This window comes from Mustela nigripes, chromosome 17 (assembly GCF_022355385.1).
Source record: "Mustela nigripes isolate SB6536 chromosome 17, MUSNIG.SB6536, whole genome shotgun sequence".
Classification (NCBI taxonomy): domain Eukaryota; kingdom Metazoa; phylum Chordata; class Mammalia; order Carnivora; family Mustelidae; genus Mustela; species Mustela nigripes.
This window is the reverse complement of record NC_081573.1, coordinates 17,564,099-17,588,732: the sequence shown is the minus strand read 5'-3', so window position 1 is coordinate 17,588,732 and position 24,634 is coordinate 17,564,099. Positions and strand designations below refer to the sequence as shown.

The window sequence follows — 24,634 nt, the reverse complement described above, 5'->3', positions numbered from 1 at the left end:
TTACTCTTGGGTCTTCAGAGAGATGATTGTCTTGAACTACAAAGACAAGGAATAGAGCACATGAGGGTGGAGGGGGAAACTACACAAAAAACACAAAGCAGGTCTTAGAGATGCCCGGGTGGAGATAGGATCTAGGTCCTGAACTTCGAGTGCCTTCTCCATTTCATGGAGTTTATCCCACCCTCTGCCCCATCCCCCAACTCATGAGTTGGTTCACCTCAAAGTGACAAAATATTCTAATCAAGTCACCTTCCCCACCATGAGGTTCAGGTGGCCCAGCCGGTTCCTGGTGTCATAGGGAGGGGCCGGGACGTAGACTGGAGCAGCCAGGACAAAGCAAGACCTTACTTGAGAGCAGGCCTCTTTACCCCGACCTGATGCGGTGCACACAGGTGGCAGGCGTGGGGTGGAGGGGCTAGATGGCACTCATGAACAATCTTCGGGAACTTCAGAAGTTTGTGCTTCCGTTCAGTTCCCCATGCTACCCTCACACCCTACATGTGGCCCCTCTGTTGGCTCAGGAAGCCTCCTCTGTCTTTGTAACAGCACCTCCCACTTGGCAGGGCTACCTGAGGAGACAGAGCTCGAGGAACACTCACTAGCACAAATGGCCAGGTGGCAGGGGCTATCGTGCAGTCATGCTGCTGGAGGGGATGAGCGACAAAATGCCCGAGGTATGTGGAGTGCCTCTCAAAAGGTTTTCTGGAGGAATGTTTTTATGTGTAATGGATTCTAACTGATTAATGAGCAGTGGCTGAAGGAGCTCATTAGCCACCATTCTGTCAGCATAGGGTCAGCTCTGGGAGCAGAAGGAGAGGAGAATGGACAAAGGAGAACGGATACTGTATAATCACTCCACTTAGGCATGCTAATGGGGGAGCACTTTGGCCTGGAGGATCCAAAGCACCAGATGAGCCAAACACCATCATCTGATTTGCTCTAGAGTTCTTTTGTAACAAATTGACTTCCCAGTGTTTTCCTCTCCACCAAATGCTAATGCTGCTGATAATGTTAGCCAATTTATTGATATGTTATTATGTGGCAGGCGTTGTGCTAAGTGCTCTACATGAACGATCTCATTGAAATAGCACAATGATTCTATGAGGTAGATATTATAATTATCCACATTCTGTAGGCAGGGGAACCGCAGCATGTAGAAAGGTTAAGTGACTCACCCAAGGTCACACAGCCTGTGTGTGGCAAGGCCAGCATGAGAACCCTGGGATTCTAGGGCCTGCACCTGGATTGCACCCATGCTGTACTGTGGCGTCGTGTCCTCCAAAGGACCTCGCCAGCCCACGTAGCACATTGCATGAGTCAGGCCCACGCCCTGAGAGTTGGGGGACAGGCTGCACTTAGCCCCCATTCGTCCCGTGGCTCAGGTATCCCTTCACAGCATGCCGCCTGCATAGCCAGAGGTGGCAGCTCCCTGCATACATGCATTAATTTCAGTAAGTTAACCTTTACATGTTGGGCAGAATGAACACAGAAAATTAAGAGATTAATGGCCCTCCACGAGCATATGCCCCAGAATGAACCTGCAATTGTCTCGGACTCCAGGTGTTTCTTGGAGTAGGAGCACCTTGGTGCACCAAGTGTGTGTTTAAAGACCGCCGACCCATTCCAGTTCTGGATTTACAGTTCGGGTGTTTAAAAATAAGTACTTCTGTATAATGCCTCTGAATACAATGTGCACAACTGAAGAAATCCATTCTCCCTCTGGAGAAGAGAACTGGCCGTGCTCGACAGCTTTGTTTCCATTTGGTACCTTCCTGATGGACCCTCAAGGGCAATCTTGGCTTTACAAGATTTATGCTTAAAGTGCTAACTTTAGAATGTAGCATCTCTGTGCTGCCTCAGTGGATTGGTTTCCCGAGTGCCTGGTCCCGTGGTTGGGCAAGTAGGGGAAGAAAAGGAGAGGGGAGTCTCACCATCCCAGCAGTTTGGGTAACGGGTGGCAGGAGAATCACTGGATTTCAGCAATGCGTTGGATGCATCACATAGGGTTAATGGTGTCAGGCAGAGTCACACGGCCTGGCTCTGCATCAACCCATCTCCAAGCCCAGTTGATCTTCTAGTCCCTCCTCGGAGACTACCAGTAAACCCCTGTTTTCCCACAGGCCTGCCCCCACCCCACCCCATATTTGCCAGAACTTGAGTGTGGGTAGGAGACAAGGCCCAGCCCTGATTGCTACATTACAGACACACCTAGGGGCTAGGAGCCAGACTCTTGGGTTCAGAAAGGGAATGTGGGATTTGAAGGGATGCACACCAGGGCCTTGGGACCTTGGTGAACACGTAGGTGAAAAGCCTAAAATCTTTGAAGAGAAAAGGTGCTGGGGTGTGGGGTATTGGGAGGCAGAATTCGGGACATCCTGTCCCTTCCTTTCCTGTGCCTCTCCCAATGTTGCTATCACACCCAAAAAAGCAGCCATGTTGTCCAGCAGGTCTGGTTTCTTCCTTTGCCACCCACTTTTTGTCCCTATGTACCCTTTGCTTATTGAACTTCGCCCAGGAAGACTTCCTGGATCAATCCCACTGAATTCTGATCCCTCCTCCCATTTTCTCATTCACAAATATTGAGCAGCCACTTTGGCTCTTGGTGCTAGGCATTCAAGATTGATAAGGTACCTGTCCTGTGGAACTTGTGTTCCAGTGGAGAAGACAGATCATAGTCTAAATAAAAAAAAAAAAAAAAAATAGGGAACACTGTAACTTCAGAGAAGGGCAAGTTGTGGGGAGAAAATAAAACAGGTGCAATATGATTGCAATCAGGTAGGTATCCTTGGTTCCACTGGCTGTTGGGGGGACATTTTAATGTAGACTGAAAGCAGTTAAAGCTCCTGTCTTCTGAAGACCTTGAGTTGCGGGGACAGGAAGCAGCAGCATTCCTTGAGAGCGTCTCCCAACAGGTCTGAGTTGACAGGAAGAGGGAGGCCAGAGCCGTATCATCCCCAAGCCACAGTGAGGAGTTGGACTTGATTCTAGGGCTACTAAAAAACTTATGGAGAATTCTGAGCATGGATCCTTCCTGGGTGGCATGGGAGAATGGATTTTAGGGAAAAGTGAAAGTCAGAGGCTGCTTCAGAAGTCCAGGAAGGAGAAAGGGAGATCCTACCCTTTTATTAAATAGTCCTTTACACCAGAGGGCCTTTGCCTGCATCAAGTGGCACTTTGAACTTTAAAGGGCTGGTTCGAGCCCTTTGGACCAGGAATACCCTGAGAGTCTAGAACCATGTTGACCATCTCAGCTTCTCCCACCGTCCCTCAGGGACAGGCTGCAGGAGACCTGAGTTCCAGCTCTTTTTGATTCATCACCCACACTCTTGGCAACCGGCTGTCAGTCAGCCATAGAATTGACGGACTACCCTGGGAGAGCTTGGTTCTCCTCCCTGTGGCTTCCAGGAGGTACTGCAAGGCCCTCCCTACACAGCTGAAACCCAGGACAAGGAGGAGCACACCTTGGAGATACGGCAGGTTGGGTTCCAGACCACCACAATAAAGCAAGTCCAGTGAATTTTTTAGTTTATTTTTTAAATAATTTTTAAAGATTTACTTATTTGTTTTAAAGAGAGAAAGAGAAAGCACAAGCATGGGGAGGGGCAGAAGGAGAGGAAGACAGAATCCTCAAGCAGACTCCCTGCTCAGGGGGGAGCCTGTCATGAGACTCAGTCCCTGAGATCATGACCTGAGCCAGAAACCAAGAATCGGATGCTCAACCAGGCACTCCATTGAGGCAAATGAATTTTTCGTTTCCCAGTGCACATAAAAATTATGTTTATTACTATCCTGTTGTCTAGTAAGTGTGCAATAGCACTATGCCTTAAAAAAAAAAAAGTACAACACTTTATTGGGCGTCTGGGTGGCTCAGTCGGTTAAGCATCTACCTTCGGCTCAAGTCGGGATCCTAGAGTCCTGGGATTGAGCCGCATAACGGGCTCCCTACTCAATGGGAAGCCTGCTTTTCCCCCCTTCTCTGCCGCTCCCCCTGCTTGTGCTCTGTCTCTGTCAACTAAATAAATAAAATATTTTTTAAAAATATGTTTAAAAAACCACTTTATTGCTAAAGAATGCTCACCATCAAGTGAGCTTTCGGCAAAGTGTAATCTTTTTGCTGGTGGACGGTCTCACCTCAATGTCCATGGCTGCTCACTGATCAGGATGGTAGTTGCTGAAGGCTGGGGTGACTGTGGCAGTTTCTTAAGACAAGCTGAAGTTTGCCACATCAGTTGACTCTTCCTTTCATGAACAGTTTCTCTGTAATATGTGATGCTGTCAGGTAGCATTTTACCCACAGTAGAACTTCCTTCAGAACTGGAGTCAGGCCTCTCAGATTCTGTTGCTGCTTTATCAACTATAAGTCTAAATATTTTGTTGTCATTTCAACAGTCTTCACAGCATCTTCACCAGGAGTAGATTCCATCCCAAGAAACCGCTTTCTTTGCTCATTCATGAGAAGCAGCCCCTTATCCCTTCAGTTCAATCATAAAGTCACAGCAATTCAGCCCAATGCTCAGGCTCCACTTCTAATTCGAGTTCTCTTGCTATTTCCCCCACATCTGCAGTGACTTCCTCCACTGAAGTCCTGAACCCCTCAAAGTTATCCTTGAGGGCTGGAATCACAGTCTTCCTAACTCCTGCACATGTTCATATTTTGACCTCCTCCCATGAATCACAAATATTCTTAATGGTATGTAGAGCAGGGCATCTCTTCAAAAAGTTTTCAATTTATTTTGCCCAGCTCCATCAGAGGAACCATTATCTATGGCAGCCATTGCCTTACAAAATGGATTTCTTAAATAATAAGCCTTGAAAGTCACAATGACTCCTTGATCCTTGGGCTGCAGAATGGGTGTTGTGTCAGCAGGCAGGAAACCCTAATCTCACTGTCCACCTCCATCAGAGATCTTGGGTGACCAGGTGCCTTGTACATGAGCAGTAATATTTTGAATCTTTTTTTTTTTTTTCTGGGCAGCAGGTCTCAGCAGTGGTCTTAAAACATTCTGCAGACCGTGCTGTAAACAGATGTGCTGCCATCCAGGCTTTGTGATTCCAGGTATAGAGCACAAGCAGAGTAAATGGAGCATAATTCTTTTGAGCCCTAGGATTTTCAGAATGGTCAGTGAACAGTGGCTTCAACTCAGTTACCAGCTAACAAGAGGGTCAGCCTGTGCTTTGAAGCTGAGAAGTCAGGCATTGACTTGTCGCCATCTTTCCAAGTCCCAGACAGCATCCCCTTCCAATAGATGGCTGTTTCATCTGTACTGAAAATCTGTTGCTTAAGTCCTACAGGAACGGCCTTGACTTGATCTTCTGGGTCACTGGCTACAGCTTCTACATTAGCACTTGCTACTTTACTTTACGATTTTGTTATGTCATGGTGATGGCTTCTCTCCTTAAACCTCATGAACCCCCACTCTGCTAGCAGCTTTTCTTCTGCACCTTCCTTACCTCTCTCAGCCTTCACAGAATTGAAGAGAGCCAGGGCCTAACTCTGGATCAGGCTTTGGCTGAAGGGAATGTTGCAGCTGGTTTGAACTTCCATCCAGACCACTGAAATGTTTTCCCTATCAGCATCAAGGCTGTTTGCTTTCTGATCAATCATGTGCTTACTAAAGTAGCACTTTTCATTTCCTTCATTTACTTTTCTTTTGCATTCTCAAATGGCCAGGGAGCAAGAGGCCTAGCTGTCGGCCTGTCTCAGCTTTCCACATGTTTTCCTCACCAAGCTTAGTCATTTATAGCTCTTGATTTAGAGTGAGAGACACATAAATCTTCCTTTCCCTTAAACACTTAGAGGGCCAGTGTAGGTTTATTAATTAGCCTAATGTCCTTTCTTAAAAAAAAAAAAAAATTAGAGGTGGGAGGAACAGAGGGAGAGGGAGAGAGAATCCTTAGCAGACTCCCTGCTGAGCATGGAAGCCGACAGGGGGCTCCATCTCCCGACGCTGAGATGGGGATCCAAGCCAAAACCAAGAGTCGGATGCTTAAGCAGCTGCATCACCCAGACACCCCAATTTCAATTTGGCCTAATTTCAATATTGTTGTCTCAGGGACTAGAGAGGCCCAAGGAGAGGAGAAAGATGGGAGAACATCCAGTCAGTGGAATAGTCAACACACACAACATCTATGGATGAAGTTTGCTATCTTATATGGATGGCATATAAGGCCGTCCTTATATGGATATATAAGGTGGTGCCCCACAATAATTACAATAGTAACATCAAAGATCAGGGACCGCAGACCACCGTAACAGATATAATAATAATAAAGTTTGAAATATTGAGACAATTACCAAAATGTAACACAGAGACACGAAGCAAGCAAATACTATTGGAAAACTGGTGCTAATAGACTTGCCTGTTGCAGGGTTGCCACAAACCTTCAGTTTGTAAAAGACGTTAATATCCACAAAATGCAATAGAGCAAAGCACAATAAAATGGAGGTATGTCCATGAAGTGGTAGCCCCAATTTAAGGACAAAACTGAGAGGGGGATGCAGGGCAAAGGAATGGTCTTCATCTTTCTCTCGCCCAGATGGGTTTAATCAAGACAGTTTCCCCAAGTCCATTTTGGACCAGGTTTTTTTTCATTTATTCACCAACTATTTGAGGCCCACCCTTTGTCAGGTACTGTGGTCAGAGCTGAGGATGGAGCGATGATGACCAAGGCAGACAGGAGCTGTGCCCTCGGGGAACCTGCAATCTCAGAGAGAATCGCCTAGGCTGGCAGGGTGCTTCCTGCCCTCCTTTTTCTTCCTGGGTCCCTGCAGGGATGTCGGGGATGAGTGATGGGGACTCCCTAATTTGGAGACATTATATGGCCTTGACGGGATTTTGACTCGGAGACTCTCAGTGCGGACTCTCCAGCCCTGTCTGCAGCGTTGCTAGGCTTGGGATAAGCCTGGGCTCAGCCTGTGCCAAGAACCTCTGCCTGTTTCCTTGGCACATTCATAGAGTAGAAGTCTCCGCCACCCCCTCTGTATTCCAGAGACGCAGAGCCACTGCATACAACAAGGCACTGGGCTGGTTATGAGCCGCTTGCCCACATCTTCCTAAGCACACAGTCTCATCCACGCCTCCATGTGTTTACAAGGCTGGGGCATGTGCTGTGCTAGCCCCTGGCCCCTGTTCTTGCACCTTCCTGACCCTCTGGGACTGGCCTCCTCGCTTGAAAACCCTCTTTACTTCCACTTCCTGATGTGGATGACTCCCCTCTTGCCTTTTCAGGCTAGCAGAACACCTTTGAACGCCTCAGCGGGGGGGCATGGCATTCAGATGTAGGCTGGGCCGAGATGATGTCTTACAATGAAGAAACTGAGGCACAGGGAGAGCAGCTAACTACTGCTTGTCAGGACCACCCAGGTCTTACCTCTCTCAATTCCCCCCTTTGGTTTACCACTCTCAGCAGGAAGGCAAATTATCTGCCCCCAGATCACTTCCATCCTCCCTGATCAGGCCATCAGCCTAACATTAAAGAACACAGTGTGGGAAATTGTAAGGAAACAAGATGCATATTTTATTTCCACAAAGAAACTCAAAAGTAGGAAGCTTCTCCTGAAGAATTGTTACAGTGACTTGAGGTCACAAAACGGAGTAGGTGAACAAAGTGGCAGGTTTATCCGATGAGGTTGCTGGACAAGGAGACCTCACAGTTAGAAGAAACGAGGGACAGACAGACCAAGTCCCCAACCTAGAAAAAGCAGGTGTCAGCACCCAGGCCAGGTCTGGCACAGGGAGAGAGTTGGGGGCAGGGCACAGATGGTCTCCTTGACAGCTGATGTTCAGGGCATCGGTCCTGATTGGAAGTAATTTTCTAGAAGAAAAGACAAGACCGAATGGTAGAATTCAGCTATTCCTGAACGTGCTGAAACCAGGTATCCTTTCATCCAGCCTCTGCTCTCCCAGTTTTTTGGTGTCCTATCTGTTTCACCTGCGTGTCCCCTTACTCTTGCTTCTCCCTGAAACAGATTTTGTGGTTCTGCCAAGCTAATCTATTGCCCTTCCCCATTGGCTACTCACTTCCTCCTGCAGTTCTCCCAGAACCTTCTGTCCTGTCCCTCCCCTCCACCTTCCCCCTGGCTGTCCCTGCACGGCAGGGGCCTCTGGCGGGCCTTCCATCGGTACTCAGAGAGTGCTTTCCGAGTGTCCTCACTGGTTTCCTAATGAGTCTTTCTCCATTGGGGTCTCCTTCTCCATGCCTTTAGAGCATCCACCCAAAGCAAAGCAAATGCCAAGACCCCAGCCCTGCCCCCTGGGGTGGCTGCTTCTCAGCTCCTGGATGGAGGCCTGCACCACTTGCTCTGACACTCACCTACCAGAACTTCACCCACTGCAGCAGGCCAGGGCGCACCCGGGAAGCCTGTGGGACATAGAGAACATTTGAGTGGTCATGGCCCTGACCCTGGCCCTGCATGCCCTCTGGACCCAGATCCCTTCTCTCAGGAGCCCGATTTTCTTTTTTTCTTTTCTTTTTTTTTTTTTTTTAAAGATTTTATTTGTTTATCTGACAGACAGAGATCACAGTAGACAGAGAGGCAGGCAGAGAGAGAGAGAGAGGGAAGCAGGCTCCCTGCTGAGCAGAAAGCCCAATGCGGGACTCGATCCCAGGACCCTGAGATCACAACCTGAGCTGAAGGCAGCGGCTCAACCCACTGAGCCACCCAGGCGCCCAGGAGCCCGATTTTCTCGGCCTCACTACTCACCGAGGAAGAAGGCGTGGTTATCCCCTGGAAAGAGATCAGAGGAGGTGATGTGGGGCTCCAGTGACCTCTGCCTTGTTCTCGGGGCCCAGGAGGGACCCGATGGCAGGGGCAGGCTCAGACCCAGTTTATCTCGGAGGCCCTTGGGTCTGACTGTGGACATTCAGCCCATGGACTTCTTTTCAAAGCAGATTTATCATCCTAAGTACATTTACCCAAGATGAGCACACACTGGCCAAGCAGAGTGAACAGAAGGTAGATAGGGAGATAGATGGATGGAAATTAGCGAGTGGATATCCACGGACAGCATTAACTACTACTTCACCCATTCCCAGTCAGGAGGTGACTCCTGATCTCTCAGTATAAGTCCCGTCCCTGAGGCCAGGGGCTTCCTTGTTCTCCTTGTTCTGAGAGATGGCGGGAAATAGCACCTGTTTTTTCTTCACCAGTCTAATTAGTATTTAGCATGTTCATTTATTGAATATATAAGGTTGCTTTCTTTGCATCTGAATGAAACAAAATTCTCAGGGTTGGGTTTTTTTTCCCCCCCCCGTTATTCCCTTTGTGGAACAAAACGTTAATTTTCCCACCAACCACAAGTTTCTGGGCAAGCCTCCCCTAAGTGTTAGCGTGCCCTCCTCTCGCCTTCCACGCATCCCATGAACAAATGTCAGCAGTTACAGAGGCAGAGGGAGCAGACTCTACTACATGGGAAGGCTACTTGTTTTGCTGTGTGTCATGTGAGGGTTTTTTTAGAGCTGTATATCCCTCTTTGAGAGGATGCTGGTTCCCAGTTTTCTCCAGGGCATGCGACACAGCTGCTGCCCCCTTGTAACCTTTTCTGAGTGGGTGGGAGTGAAGAACATTGAACCTCCCACCCTCCACTTCCAAATGGCTCTCAAGGAGCCTGAGTCTCCCTACGCAGGGGCGGAGAGACATGACTGTCAAAATGAACAGGATTCTGCCTCGGCCTCAGCTCAGCCTGGCCATGAAAGCCCCTCAATGCCCCCCCCCCACCCCATGCAGAGACCCCAGTGGGGAAATAAGGCAGTTGGGAGTCTTACCTTAGAGGGGATCTTGGCTGAGTACTGCCCACCAGAAGAAGTAGGGTATGCCTGCTGGTTATAGGTATTCTGTGGAAGAAAGCACGGGGGTAGAGAGAGAAGGGATGAGGGCATTTTGCTGTGGAATAAACACACCGGTTCCTGGTCTGGACCAGACCTGTTTCCAAACCCTGCCTTCCTTCTTTTTGTCATGCATTTTTTTTTCTATAGAATCTCCTTCAGCCAGCCAGAGCCCATAGCCTCACCTCCCTTATAGTGTGAGTGGCCCTGCCTCCTCCTTCCCTGGTACCTCTCGCATCTCCTCAAGTATCACTTTGGGAAGTGAAGGCAGGAGACCAGGGAAATGAGCGTGGTTTGAATCAGGTGGTCCGGTGGCAGATGTCTTACCTTAGAAGTCACAGCGGCCACTTCTTGCCATCCTCCGCCAGACTGAAAAAACAACAGCATGAGGGTGTGGAGGAGAGAGAATTTCAGATTGGCCAGCCCCGAGAACCAGACCGAGAGGGACCTGGGACCGTCAACGTCAGTCTGAGGGCAGAGAGACTCACCTGCCTGGCACCGCCCGACCTCTTCTGGAGCGATGCATCAGCACCCTTGAAGGGAGAGAGTCTCCGTGAAGGGGTCTTTGTCCAAGGTCCCTGGAGCCCTGCCGGACTCACAGGGCTCCAGCAGCCTGTCACCTAGGCCCTGTCCTCCCGCGCAAGCACCAAGCACCAGCACTCACGCATCCCGCTGCACCCCTCTCCATGGTCCAGGATCAGCAGTGCTTCCGGAGAAGCCAGTGAGCCTGAGGACACTGATGACCCCAATAGATACAGGACAGATTTCTACACTCAGTGTGGGGGAGCGAGGCAATTGCCCCCACCCACACACTTGGAGCTCTGGCAGGCCAGCCTCGGACGGATCAGGAATGGCAAGTGAGCTGTGCCTACATAGGCACCTTTGGGGCAGACACGGCCCCTCAGCCCCAACCCACCTTCTACGGACACCAAACCCTGCTCCCTTCTTAGCCCTGTAATTCCTATTCACAAACACTGTTCCCACAGGGCTTCTGGAAGAATGGGATGCTATCCTCAGCAAACAGAGGTAGAGTGAGGTGATTAGATTCACACTGAGCCAAAGGAGAGCGAAAGGGGAGAAATGCAAGAAAACCCATGAGGCCACGTGAGACACAGCGCAGGTGCATGGGCCCTTCCCCTCTGCAGTCGAGGCAAGAGGAAAATTCTCAGCAGCAGGAGAGAAGTTTAGCTTCTGTGATTACCACCTCTCCACTTGGAACCCCCTCTCCCACCCTCCCCCCCCCTCAGAGTTAGGGTGTTCCTCCTAACTCCAACTTAACTCCTACTGAATTGTAGCCCCACTCTTAGCCCTAACACCGAGGTCTTGACCACAAACGGCTTGACCACAGGCCTCCAGAGATTTTTTGCGTGGTCTGCATTTTTAAATAGTTGTGAACACCTAAATTCAGATTTCCCTCAGACAACAAGGCACACTGGTCATTCATGAGTGCATGACAACACGCACCTGGAGGGCCCTGACCTCCCCCTTTGCATGGCCCCACCTGTCCAGCCTCGGGTACCTGGCCCACACGGATGAGTGAGTGGGCAACCTTAACCTCTGTGCCCAAAGGCCACTGGCCAGGAAGAATCAAGATGCGGCCTTCTGCAGGACCCCTCCTTCCCAGAACCCAGATATTCAGACCTTCTGCACCTGCTCACACTTGACCACTGCCTGACCTGCTCCCCTCATGCCTCCTGTTTCCTTTCAGCTTTCCTCCTTAACACCCCTTTTCCAGTCCTGAGAGTTGGCCCCAGCTCCAGGCCCCTCTCTCTTCCCCACCTCACGTCCCCTCCCCTGCTCACCCTGCAGTACCCACCCAGCTGTGGCTCCCCCTGAGCCAGGCCACGCCCAGCAGGAACAGCAGCAGAGCAGAGAGGGTGGCGGGCTTCATGTTCCTGCGCCTGTGAAGGCCCCTGTCCTTGGCTTCAGTTTTTATCCCAAGGAGGACCGCCCACCCTACTCCTTCAGTAGTGACTCACTGGCTTCTCTCTCCTACCCCACCCCCACTTAGCAGAAAGGGAGGAGAGTGGGAAGAGAGGGAGGAGCTCCCTCAGCAGGGAAGGTAAGCCAAAGGGACTGAATGCAAGCCATTGCCAAGAGCCCAGGTCCCATGTCCCCAGAGCTGGGCTTCCAGAACGAGCAGTTCTGCCACCCTTACCTCAATAATGGCTTTCCAGTTCAGGAAAGGGGTGTTGTGTTTGAAATCCTAGAGGGAGGAGAAGAGGTGAGTGGGGCTCAGAGCGAGGAGTATGGCAGCTTGTTGGAAAGGTACAAGAATGGGTTTTGGCACCTGGGTGTGGTTTGGGGTTAGATGAAGATAAGCATACCGGAGCTTGAGGGTGTTAGCACTTCTGATGGTATTTGGGCGCGTTTGCCCATCTCACAAGGAAAAAAGGGCAAATTTTGTGACAGGTGGGCTGGAGCTTGAGGGAGGTAGGGAAAGGGACAGATGACCAGATCCCCAGTTCTCTGAAAAGTGAGAGATCTCCTACCTCCCAGAGTCGGCTGAAGTAGAGCAGGGCGCGTGTGCTGGGGCGTGGGACTTGGCCCTGTGGAGGAAAGGTGGGGTAGGGGTGAGCAGGGAGCTTGGCCTCCTGCTCACCTATACCCCTATTCCCGCTACCACCATCACTCAGCCTTCAGGATTTCATCATGACTAAGGTTTGGAGGGAAGCTGGGGTGTCTTAGGAACACTAGTAAATTGCTTTTGGAAGCAGAGGGGGAAAGAGAGACTAGATCTCGGGAGCCGCTAACCAGCCCCCCTCCCCCCTACACACACCACGCTCTTCACTCTCCCTGCTTCCCCGGCCTCTGACAGAACCTCACTGCAGCCAAACCTCAGGACAGGACCAGGACCCCCAGCCCATTGCCCAAAGCTGCAGGGCTGTGGATGACCCTTCCAACCCCCCTGGAATGACAATGGAGACGTAAGAAAGGAGCAGAGACCAGGAGTGTGGGGCAACTACGGTTTATTTCAAGGATAAGGGTTGAGATTAGTGGTGGAGTAGTGGGGTTTTAAGAAGGGCTTGGGGGCTTCCATCCATCTGGTAGCTCCTTGTCTGGAAGTCATGGGGTGCGAAAGCTCTCATCCTGGGCAAAGAAATAAGTTCTAAGAGGAAGCTCAAGGAGTAAGAATTCAGGACCTAATGGGCCAAGTCGGGTGGATCAGGCCTCTGCTCCTGAAATCGGCAAGGATCTTTTTGCCCAGGGTGGCTATCATCCAGCCAAATCCAGAAATTCCAGTTTGGGATGGAACAACTCTTACTTGCCAAGAACTGTTACGTATAGTCTCCCTGTTGTCACTGCTCAGTCTGGCCCCAGTGCTCAGCTCCCTCCCTGTTAAGGAGATGGGACTTCTGTTCTCCTCTCTGCCAATCTCTGTCCTGCTCCCCTTCTTAGATCTGCTTCTGGGGAAGCTGCCCCAAATGGATCCTGCCTAACTGTGAGCACTCCCTTTACTGCCCACCTTACCCCCCGATGTTCACTGCCTTTCTGGCCCCTGGGGAAGTATCCATCTGTGCCTCTGACCCTAAGCTCCTCATGTTTGGGGGCCTGGTCTCCCCGTGATCCACAGTAAGGAGTCTCGCCCCTCTCAGACACCGTTTCCTTTAAAACAGAAAAGTCCATTTGGCTCTTTTAGTTCATCCAAAACTGCACTGCCCTGCACCTGGGAACTTCTGCCTCCCACATCTTTCGCTCTCCCATCTTCTTCCCCAAGGCGCAGACTTGACCTTGCCTGAGTTTGGGGTTTTCTCTTCACCTCCCTGCATACCACCACCAGTATCCCCCACGAGTTTTAGAGGGCAGGGATCCTTGTCTTCCTTCTTCTACTGTAAGGGTCAGAAGCTCAGCTGCTGGGGTGACTGCTGGGCAGCAGGCATGTGGCTGCAGGAGAGAAACAGCCGCTATTCATTAGAGCAGCTGTCCATTAGAGCTCGAGGAAAGAGGGGCCCAGTGTTGCCTCATTTTCCAAGAGAAGTCAGAATTTCAAGTCACTTTGTAGAACCTCTCAATTTTTAAACTTTGGCAACTAATTCATAGTGTTTTTAAAATTAAAAAAAAAAAAAAAAACAGAACAGTGGCTCAAACAAAGCACATCCGTTGGCTGTCACTTGCAACTTCTGCCTTTGGAGTTTGTTCGGATTATCGGCCTGCCTCTGCTCTGGAGGCATGTCTGCTATTTAGGCATCAGATCAGCCTGGCCAAGGGATCCCTGAATGTGGAAGGGGTGGGCAGGGGGGAAGGAGAAGAGGGTTCTGGGCTCCAAGTGCCTCTTCAACCTATGCACACCCAGGGCCCAGAATACCTGGCACCCAGCAGGCACTGGGCACATAATCATTTTCCTTCCCTTCTTTCTCAGTGTCATTCCTCCTGGGGCCTCTAGCTCCTCCGGACTGTTAAGTCCTTCCCCTGCAAGGACTAGGCCTCCTCACTCTCCCCTTAACCTTCCAGGTCTCAAAGGAGAAACTGAGGTTGACACCTGTTCAGTTTGTGTGTTGAGACATAAAAGAGGCCCATTCCTTCCTCTTCCCGGACTCCTAGCTGTTTCCAAACTACCCTCTTCTTGCCTCTGCCTCCTTCCTCTTTGTTTTTGTCCTTTTTTTAAGCCCTGGACAGAACGCCCCTTCCACTGCCATCGTCACTTCCCCAGCTCCCCAGGTTAGGGGGTAGCAGTTCGCTTTCTTCTCTCTTTCCCTCTCCCACAAAGATCGAATGACACGGCCTTCTAGCCCTTACCTTGTTTATGGCATCCCAGTTAATGAAACCCAGCTTGGATTTAAAATTCTGCAGAGATAAAAAAAAAAAAAAAAAAAAAGAGGAAAATGGCAAATTGAGTTGTAATGTGATGTAATGTTGTCTCAGGACCTCAGGGCAAGAGGTCAAGGACCACCACTGACAGTCGGTCTTTCTGGAAAGAGGGCTTCAAGCCCACAGGGCAGAGGGACAGAACTTCGATTTTCCACGAGAGAGTGGCTAGAGAGATCTTGTTGAACTCACCTTCCAGAAAGTGTCAAAATTGAAGATCCCAGGAGATGTCTGAGAGTTCTAAGGAACCAAAGAGAAAGGGGATAAGAGTAGGAACCCACCCTGTGAGCAAGAGGCAGGGGCGGGTGCTCTGAGGGTCCGGAGGGGAGGCAAGGGATCACTTGATGCCATGGTCCCGGCCAAAGGTGGGGTTATGCCTCCACTCACCAAGGTATTGATCCCACTGACAGCTTCACCTCTTCCGCTGGGCCCTTGCCACTGGGTAGGAAGGGGGGACTACTGTTCAAGGCCTGTGCCTCCTGTCACGCATGCCCGCTATTAGCCTGCTCCGGGCCCACCAGCTCTGCCTTTGCTCAGGCTCTGTGTACTCTGGGTAAAGTCACCTCCTCTCTTTTCTCACACAGCAATAGGAATTCCCACCTTCTTGGAATGTTCTGCCACTTATTTCTAGAATAGCCCTGCCCATTCCTTTGAATCATATTCTTATTCTGCCTCCCCCCAAAGCCTGTCCCAAAAAGACTGCTGGGAGCTCATGTGTAGTCCCATCACGTGCCTAGCACAGTGCCTTATCCTGCCGTATTCCTGTGTGGAGACGTCTCCACTTAACAGAGGAGCGAAGCAAACTCAGAGCTGTCCAGCCACATGCCTCAGGTTCTTTTTCCTTGTCGGACTCCCGTGTCCAGATCCTGAATCACTTTGCTCTGGTCACGATGCAGAAAGCTCTGCAGTAACTGTGGCGTGGAGCTAGTTAGGTTTTGCCATCCCCATTTTACCCGAGAGGAAGCCCAGGCTCAGAGAGGCCAACTGCCCTGCCTGAAGATGCACAGACGACAGACAGGTGGGACAGCTGTCCTCTGAAGCCCCGTCTTCTAACTGAGAGGTCACTGCTTTCTAACTCAGAGGTTAACACTTCTAAAGTATGGTTTCCAAAAATAGCCCCTTGACCATTCTCCTGTTACTTTTGGCTGTGTTTCCCTCTCAGTGATAATACACAGTGATGATTGTAGTTTGTAGAAGGGAGAGGAATGGATGAACCAAGGAGACGGGGATCACAGACCCCTGTCTAGTCTCCTGGTGGTCACTCAACACAGAGTCAGGGCAGCTTGCAAGAAGGTACTGATGTTTCTCTTTCTTTTCCCCATCCCTTAGTGTTCTGTCCCCACACTTTACCAGCCCTTCTCCTAAAACCATCTGTGCTCACCTGATAATTGTCTTGGGGACCCCCAACTAGACGACTGCCCTCTTTGCTTATTTCCTACAGAGAGAAAATGGAAGAGTCTGTGGAGGGCTCATGTAGGATGAGAGGGCAAGATAGCAGGATGTGGGCAAGGGACTCCTGAATCAGGGCACAAACCCAGCAGATTTCCCAGATCCCCAAGAGAGGCTCTTCTCCCTGGCAAATCTTGCTTCAACTTCCTGTGGATTGGGTTATTACTCAATTGGCAACATAACCATCTCTTTATATTCACTTCCGCAACTTCCCAAAATCTAACGGGAAGGGCCTTTGCCACCAAAGTATCTGAACTGTCCCCTGGTTTTGAGGCAGAAGCCAGCCAGACTGTTGGACTAAACTGATGCAAACTGTAAGCCATGGTCTGGGCAGATGTGTCACATTGGTCAGAAATGGGCCACTGGCTGGAGAGTCAGTGGGAGCCTAGTGGCACTGAAGTCCTCTAGCTCCTCTCCTCCTAAGTTAGAGGGAGGCACTTCTTCAGTCCCACTTTCCCGGTGCTGAGATGAATTCCCTGAGCTAAGATCAAGACCAGCTTGGGTGCAAGACTATCAGCTCTGTTAGCATTGCTGTTGCAAAGGAGACCTCCATCCCATCTCCCGCCACCGGTCTCTACTCTCAGTGCCGGTCATCTCCTTACCCTGAGGTCGCCATAGCCGCCGGAACCTCCCTGTCCTCCAAAGCCCTGAGGGATGAGACAGTGCAACAGAGATCATTGTTTTAGATCTTAGGTCCCTCCCTGCACCTTTCTGTATTGATTTAGTACAGTTCCTCTAATAGTCCTCATGGAGTTCTCTTTTGGAATTGGCCAAAATAATCTTGGAATTCATCTGGAAGAATAAATGTTTAAGAATAGGTGAGGGTGCCTGGGTGGCTCAGTGGGTTAAGCCTCTGCCTCGGGCTCAGGTCATGATCTCAGGGTCCTGGGATCAAGCCCCACATCGGGCTCACTGCTCAGCAGGGAGCTTGCTTCCCCCTCTATCTGCCTGCCTCTCTGCCTACTTGTGATCTTTCTCTCTTTGTGTGTCAAATAAATAAATAAAATGTTTTTAAAATGTTTAAAAAAATGATAGGTGAAAAAACACTGGAAAAGATAGGCAACAAAGGATGACCTGTACTGGCGGATATTAATGTACCATAAAGAAAGCCTTGTCACGGAACAGATGGAGTCAGTTTGACCAGATAGAACCCAAAGTATGAAGGTATTTACAAGTGACATTTTACATCAATGGTGTAAATAATTCAATGTGTGTGGCTGGCAACACCAGGTAAATATTTGGAGGGTTCAAGGGGCACAAGTTATACCTAGCTGGTACCCCCCTTCTGTTTTTATCTGGTTTTCCCTTCATAAGAGAGCACGCAGCTCTGATCCAAAATGTGGGGCAAGTCTAGCCGAACTGAGGAATGGGACTAGATTGTATATAGCAAAGTAAAGCCCTGGTAGATTAAAGGGTTAAATATAAAAAATGAAAGTATAGATGTATTAGTAGTTCTAGAAGAAAATCGCGGCCTTTTTCTTTTCAAGAGCAGAAACCATAGAAGAGACTGGTATATTTGACTACATATTTAAGACTTTGGTATGCAAAGAGCTAGAAACAGTTACAAGCCAGGAAGTTAGTTAGTTAGGAAATCATTAGTTAAGAATCGTTAGTTAAGAAACTAACACCTAGGGGCGCCTGGGTGGCTCAATGGGTTAAGCCGCTGCCTTCGGCTCAGGTCATGATCTCAGGGTCCTGGGATCGAGTCCTGCATTGGGCTCTCTGCTTGGCAGGGAGCCTGCTTTCTCCTCTCTCTCTCTCTGCCTGCCTCTCCATCTACTTGTGATTTCTCTCTGTCAAATAAATAAATAAAATCTTAAAAAAAAAAAAAGAAACTAACACCTACCTACCCATATTAGTATCCTTAAATATCCGAGGAGCCTAATATTCAGGGAGCCTTCTCCCCATCGGCTGTGCTCACACCAGTGCACATCGGCCTTGCCAGAACCTGGTAGAAACCAAAATCTCAGCCCCACCCCAGGCCTGCTGACTCAGAACCTGTGTTTTCACAAGACCTCTAGGCTCTTCGTGGGGATCTTAGCACAACACTTCCTCTTGTCAGTGCTGTAGATGCTGACAGAAAGCCCAAATTTCCAGAATAACTAGGAGGAAAGTCTGTGCATTCCAAACCCAGTTTCCAGATGCTGTCGAAGAGGTCATGGCATTCTGTTCAGGCCTTCTGTTTACTGGCCGGGTGGGTGTAGGTCACTTGAAGTGATTATGTTTCTAGAAGGACTGGTTTCTATGTGATTTTTCATAGCCTCCTCCATGGTATAAAGTGAGGCATATCATGTAAGGATTTGCAATTAATTATTACTTTGGAGATTTTTAATATTTGTAGGAGTATGCGTTTGGTTTCTTTCCCACGGACAGGGCTGGGATGAAGGTTAGCCTTAGGAGTGGCGCCAAGCAGGAGTGGGCACAGTCCCAAGTTTGGCTCTCACCTGACCCCCAGATCCTCCGGATATGCGGACTTCATTCCCTGGGTTGTCACACTGTGAGAGAGAGAGAGACAGCTTTCCCTCTGCTTCGGCCTAGACACCAGGGGCAGCCCCCACACTGCAGCACACATGAATCTGTTAACCCTGAGGCTAGCCAGCAGCCACCCCACCTCGGCCCCATTCTCAGCTCTGGCCAGCGCTCTCCCAGCTCTCCCATCATCCAAGGAGCCTCAGCACCTGTTATCTCCCCTCCCCTCCAGGAAGAGGAGGCAGATCTGTGCACGAGTGCACTCAGCAGACACTCACCCCAGGTTTATTTCCACTGCCACTTCCGCCACCACTGCTACCCCAGGAAGAGCCGGTATTGTATCCCTACGAGGGGAACATGAGTCCACACAGGGTCTTAAAAGGATTCAGTGGGAACCAGATCGTTGTCTGGACATTATAATTTGTTTTACTCCCCTATGCCAACCTCCGTCTCTTCCCATCTTGAGCCAGCTGGCCAGTGAAGGAAGTTTTTCAGAACACAAAGGACAGGTATGACCAGGTGTATTCGGAAATGCAGGACAGTTTGGGGATTTTGAGCTGTCGTCCTCTCGCCCTACCACATGCCAGAAGCCAAAAAGCCTTTGGAGCCTAACATCTTAAGAGCCTTGATCCTGGCACCTAAGGGCTTGTCTGTCCTCCCCCTTCTTCTCCTTACCCCTCCCTCTCCTGGAACATAGGCAGAGGAAGGGACCCCAAGAGTCCTTACCTGTGAACCCGAGGAGCCGCTTTGAAAATTCCTAGAATTTTCTAAGGGACGGTCCTAGATTGGGAGGGAAAACAGATAGTATATGGAGCAGTAAGTTAAAGCAGCTTATGTGACCTGGCTTGTTCTCTTTACTTACCCCTTCTTGCCTCAGACCTTTCCCAGATACCCGGGGGAGCCAACTGTGCTCCCGCTGTTGCAGGACTCCTCTGGGAGAGTCACCCTAAGCCAGCTGCCAGGCTATAGTCCGCTCTTCCCCCAGTCCCCTCAGCCCTTTGGGAGGGGCCTCCTGGGCCCTGTATTTATCACCCCAGCTCTGTACGTGTCCTTGTCTCCGTGTGTGCGACGGGCCTGCCACCGTTCTCTTGGGAGCTTCCCAAGCCCGTTTCCTGCATCCACCTCTCTTCTCCCCTCTGCCACCCCCAGCTCTAGACCTATCCACCAAGCGGGCGCGGCCGCAGGAGTGGGTTAGACAGGAGGCAGGGCATCCCCACCCGCGCTGGGCAGAAGGGAACCGAGTGAGCAGATGCAGCAGCGGGGGCACCTCTGCTGAGGCCCCAGAGAGCCGGCTGTGTAAGGAAGCCTGCCTGGGAGGCTGCAAAGGTGGGGAGCAGGAGCTGAGGAGACCTGGGATGGTGAGCAGCAGAGTAGAACTCACCCAGCTGGGTCCATAACTGCTGCCGCCGCTGTTGCTGCCACCGCTGCTGCCGCCACCGCTGTTGCTGCCACCGCTGCCGCCACTGTTGCTGCCACCGCTGCTACCACTGCCGCTGCTACCACTGCCACTGCTGCCACCATGGCCATTGCCTCCACCACTGCCACCGCTGCCGCTGCCACTGTCACTGCCACTGCTGCCACCACTGCCTCCCTAAGGGGCAGGAAGGGACCAGAGTGAGAATATCAGGAGTGTTTGCTGCCCTCCCTCCCCTCCCTCTCTGGCTCTAGCATATTCCCCACAGCACGGTCTGAGGGGAGCCGATGTTCTGTCTACTCCCTGCACAACATGCTCCGACGGCCCATCCCCTTACCCCGAAGTTGCTAGAGCTTCCGCCTGAGCCGGATGGTGGGGGGTTGGTGCACTGCAGAGGAAAGTTTCCAGGGACAGGTGAGTTTCCAGACTTCAGTGAAAGCCATGGCCACAGGCCGGGCTCTCCTGTTTCCTGTGGCTTGGCCTTCTTTCCCCACCTGTTTCTGCCCCACACCCATCCCACTTCCCTCCCCCTCTTCCTGGCCCCCTCATCTAGCCCATCTCTTTCCTGTCCAATCTGCCTTGTACCTTGACCCCCCAGCCTTTCTTTCCTCTTCGTCTCTCCTGCTTTCTGGCACACGCACCTGGACACCCTCTTCCTCCCCATACTCTTTCCCTTACCTCTGTATGTGAGTTGCTGCCTCTCACTGACCCGTAACCAGGTTGGACCACAGTCCCCTGCAGAGAGGAGGAGGCTGAGTGTGGGTACCGACAGTAAGATGAGGGAGGCGTGGAGAGCACGGGCTTGAAGGGCAGGAGGTGGAAAGCCTCAGGGCTCGGGTGGTTACTGTACCTGAGCGTTGGTGCCTGAGCTGAAAGACCCTCCGTTGCCTCCTTGGCCCCAGGAGCCTCCCTGAGAGTGGGTTCCAAAGCTGCCATCTGGACCTCTGGGATACCCCTGGCCCCAGGGAGTCCCTGGACCTCCAGAATTGCCTTGGCTGTGGACTCCAGAGCCACCCTGGGAGCCAAAGATGCCATGGCCTCCGGATGGAGGCTGGCCGCCGGTTCCCTGCAAGAACAACACACACCTGCACTGAGTGTGTGTGCCCTTCCCCCTCCGTGACAGGGGAGGGCAGGCACAGCAGGACATAGGCAGAGGCAGGTAGAGGGAGACCCCAGCATGGTGGAAGAAGGAGGCATCATCCCATGGAGGGAAAACACCCCAGACAGCCACAAATAAGAGACCCAGTCATCCTTCCAACTGATTTCCAAGATTCTCAACCCAACTGCCCACAGCCTTCCATTTCCACACCCAGCTGCCCGCTACTCACCCAAGCACCGTTGCTGCCGGGCATCCCCTGCCAGGAGCTGTGGAGAGCATCTTCTCCACGTCGAATGATGTTCTCAGCCTGTCTGCCAGCCTCGCCCCCAGTATTTCCAAGGGCACGGGCTGCCTCCCCCATGCCATGACCCATGACTTCTCTGGCTACAGAGCCAGCTGCCTCTCCAGCCCCTTGGCCAACAGCCTCTTCGACTCCATGGCTAATAGCATCTCCCACCCCTTGTCCAATGGCATGTCCTACCCCATGTCCCAAGGCATCCCCAGCACCTGCTGCAGCCCTCTCCCCTCCTCGCAGCAGTGGGCCAGCCTCCCCACTGCCCAGGCACAGGGCCAGCAGGAGGCAGGCCAGGGAGCCCTGTGACTTCATCTCTGCCTCACTCCTTTCCCTCCTATTTTCTTCTGACCCAAGTTTTCTTCTCTTTGTCCTTCCTCTACCCCCGTGTCTGCGTGTGCCTTTCTCTGTGTTCTTCCTCCTGACTCACTCCCCGTTCCTCTAAGTCCGCAGCCTTCTCTCTCCTTTCCCAGACTCCCCTGCCTTCCCAGAGTCCTCCTCCCTGCCGCTACTCCTTATACTGTGGCCTGGGAGAAGGTGACGGGGCTAGGGAGCCCAGAGTCCCTCCCTCATGACTCAGGGCCAGCCACCGATAGGGTAATGAGCTGTAATTGTGAGTCTGAGAGTCTGTGTTGAAACAGAGAGGGAGCCCGAGCATCAGGGAGGAAGAAATGGGATGAGGCAGGTGCAAAGGTGTTCTGATTTCCCAACCCCAGGAATTTGGGGCGCAGGGTGGGGATGGGGGCATCTGAGGAGATAGGTGGTTGATGTCTCCTAGAGGTGGTAGGTGGAGGGGACTCAAGAGAAAGGAACCACAGGCAGGACCCAACCAGGAGGCAAGCATAGGGAACCCGATAGGGCGAGACCCACCCAAGGTGTAACCCAGCCTGGATCAGGGGCACTGGGATGAGAGGCAGCTGCTTTCTCGGCCTTACTCTCTCAGTTTTGGTGACCTTTTCCTCTTCCATCTCTCTTCCCTCCCATGCTGCCCCCTAAAGGTGACTGTCCTCACACTCTTTCATGCTTTCCACTCCACAGAAACTCTGGGAGTTGTGAGACTGCCCTCAGTGGGGACCCCAGGTATGGAGGTAGGAAGTAGCCAGAGTGGTCATCAGGGCGTCTCAGCACTCGGGCTGCTCTTGGCTGAGAAAGCTGGGTGCGGAGCAGGGAACTGGGCGGGCCAGCCACCCCCAGGGAATGAGTGGGAGGGAGCAGCTGACCCAGGCACCCATCCTGTTTACCTGGCCCACAGGGGCACGTGTGTGAGCTCAGAGCCTCCTGAGAGGACTGGGACTGCCGCTTGCCCCACCCCACCCCCAGTCTCCCCAGGACCTGGCGGCAGGGGAGGAGGAGACAGCACAAGCCCCCCACCCTGCCCCCTCCCAGGGCCCTCGGTCAGCAGCGTGGCCCTCTCCCTGTCCCAGCTCAGGACACAGAGCTCAGTCATCTAACCCATCTCACCCCTGTCCAGCACCCGTCCACTTCTCTGCTCCCAGGGCCTTGGGGCCTCCCACTTGTCGCCAGCCTTGTATCACTGGAACTCATCACCGACTTAGGAGGGGCTGGTTTCCATCCGCCTTTCTCAATGTCTTTCAGTCAGTCTCTCTCCACCCCAGCATCCGCACCCCAGCTTGTAATATCCAGCACCTCTCACCGCGTAAACACAATCCCTGTCTGTCCTGGGCGCCTCCCACCTCCCTGTTATTCCATCTCCCTTTAATGAGAGTGATAATGGTGGTAGTGGTAATCATCATTGTAATTTTCACCACGGCTCCAGTCTATCCATGGCTCTGGGTGCCCAGTGCCGGACTAAGCACTTTAAGGCTCTCACAGCCCTGGGAGATAGTCTTAGAATTACCCCATTTAGAGACAGAGAATTTGGGGCTCAGAGGGGAATGGTGGTGTGTGGTAGAGCCAAAGCCAAGCCCAGGCCTGCCCCACTCCTAAACTCTGCTCCCAGCACATTCTGTCATCCTCCGTCTCAGACCTCCCGCTGCTTGTCAAAACCTTCATTCTTCTCTGGATGGAATTGGTGGCAGTTTTGCCCTGGGGCCTAATGGAAGGCAGGGGGCAGGAGTAAATCTGAGGCCTCCGGATTGCTGATGGACACCTAAGCCCCTGAGCCAGCTGCTTCCACGTCCGAGGACAGGACCACGGGGCTGGGGGTAGAACACTCCCTGCCTCAGAGACTCCTTCCCACACTTCCCTCATGGGCCACCGCCTTCACCGTGGTGTATATCTGCCTCCTGACCATCTCTGTTATTAATATTTTTCTTTAAGCCAGCTTACTTTCTTAAGTATATTTTACGTTGCTACTGTAAAAAGAAAGCCAGGATCACTTGTCCACAAATAGAAAGTAACATAAAACATAGTGAGAAGTACACAGCGGTGTTACATGAGAGCTGGCCGTGGCTCCTGTGTTAAAAAAGGAGACTGGCAAGTCTGAGGGAGGTAGTCAAGGCACGGGAGCACAGAACTTGAGTCTTCCTCTCTAACATAAACAGAAAGCTTGAGGGAAAATTGAGAAAAGGGCAGGGCTCTCACTGAGTAATTCAGGCTTACTCAAAGCCATGTTCCTGAACCAGCTGGATTCTCCCCTGTGCTCCCATGTTCTGCCTTCTGGGGGAAACTGCCCTCAGGCATCTCTGGACCCAAGAGGTCAACTCACAAGGTCTGCAGGCATATTTATGAAATGCCTGTTGTGAACCAAATAGAAGGCTAAGTGCTTCCATATGCATGATCTCATTCAATCCTTTCAACAGCCTCGGGGCAGGGGAAGTAGACATTCCCATTTTGCAGGTGAGGTAACTGAGGCCCAGGGCTGGTCAATACACATATATCAGAGGTATTTTGAAAATATGGTGGTAAAATGGTGGTGTCCAAATATGACCCAGGTCTGTCTGACTCCAACCAGCTTTTCCTACCTCATCCCCATGACTCCTTTGTGCCTGTACCGAATGGCATCCACAAATCTGACCTACACGACCTCACATCCAAGACCCTCTGATTTCAGCTTTCCTAAGTCACTAATTCATTCATTCTGCTAAGTATTTATTGAGTACCTTCTGTGTGTCAGACCTGTTCTAGGCACAGAGGATACAGCGTGGGAGATCATCTAAATCTCTCCCCTTAGGGAGCTCACATTCATTGTGAGGATGTTGGACAATTAACATAGCAGGTGGTGAGCACTAATGAAAAATACAGTGAGTATTTTAAATCGGGCAATCAGGAAAGGCTTTTTGAGATGTGACTTATGAATTGACACCCAAAGGAAGTGAGA

General features: G+C 51.4%; 1 protein-coding gene and 1 pseudogene across 5 annotated transcripts; both read right to left on the bottom strand.

Moving 5' to 3' along the window:
• On the bottom strand, window positions 1–8,120 carry LOC132004950 (tigger transposable element-derived protein 1-like; annotated as a pseudogene).
• Window positions 7,541–21,784, bottom strand: DMKN (dermokine). Of its 5 annotated transcripts, XM_059381182.1 has the most exons (21): window positions 21,292–21,784; window positions 20,814–21,029; window positions 20,642–20,698; window positions 20,301–20,351; window positions 19,931–20,140; window positions 19,276–19,329; window positions 18,828–18,893; window positions 18,525–18,575; window positions 16,683–16,727; window positions 16,013–16,066; window positions 15,019–15,069; window positions 14,824–14,871; window positions 14,563–14,610; window positions 12,318–12,374; window positions 11,984–12,031; window positions 10,314–10,358; window positions 10,153–10,194; window positions 9,766–9,834; window positions 8,705–8,728; window positions 8,314–8,361; window positions 7,541–7,815 (listed from the first exon to the last, which is right to left on the bottom strand). In XM_059381182.1, the coding sequence occupies exons 1-20, from the start codon at window positions 21,667–21,669 to the stop codon at window positions 8,314–8,316; spliced, it is 1,662 nt and encodes a 553-aa protein (XP_059237165.1). In that variant the 5' UTR covers window positions 21,670–21,784; the 3' UTR covers window positions 7,541–7,815. The 5 variants fall into 5 exon arrangements, with proteins under 5 accessions (XP_059237165.1, XP_059237166.1, XP_059237167.1 ...); XM_059381183.1 differs by lacking the exon at window positions 8,705–8,728; XM_059381184.1 differs by lacking the exon at window positions 15,019–15,069.
• Between the last annotated feature and the right edge of the window lie 2,850 nt (window positions 21,785–24,634).

Bases quoted from the DNA above. Each gene is read 5' to 3' on its own strand.
- DMKN (XM_059381182.1), bottom strand. From the start codon at position 21,669: ATGAAGTCACAGGGCTCCCTGGCCTGCCTCCTGCTGGCCCTGTGCCTG. The intron at 20,141-20,300 runs GTAAGGGGATGG...CCTGCCCCTTAG, and splicing joins GAAGCTCTAGCAACTTCGGG to GGAGGCAGTGGTGGCAGCAG. The intron at 12,375-14,562 runs GTAAGGGCTAGA...TTTCCTCCACAG, and splicing joins ACTGGGATGCCATAAACAAG to GGCCAAGTCCCACGCCCCAG.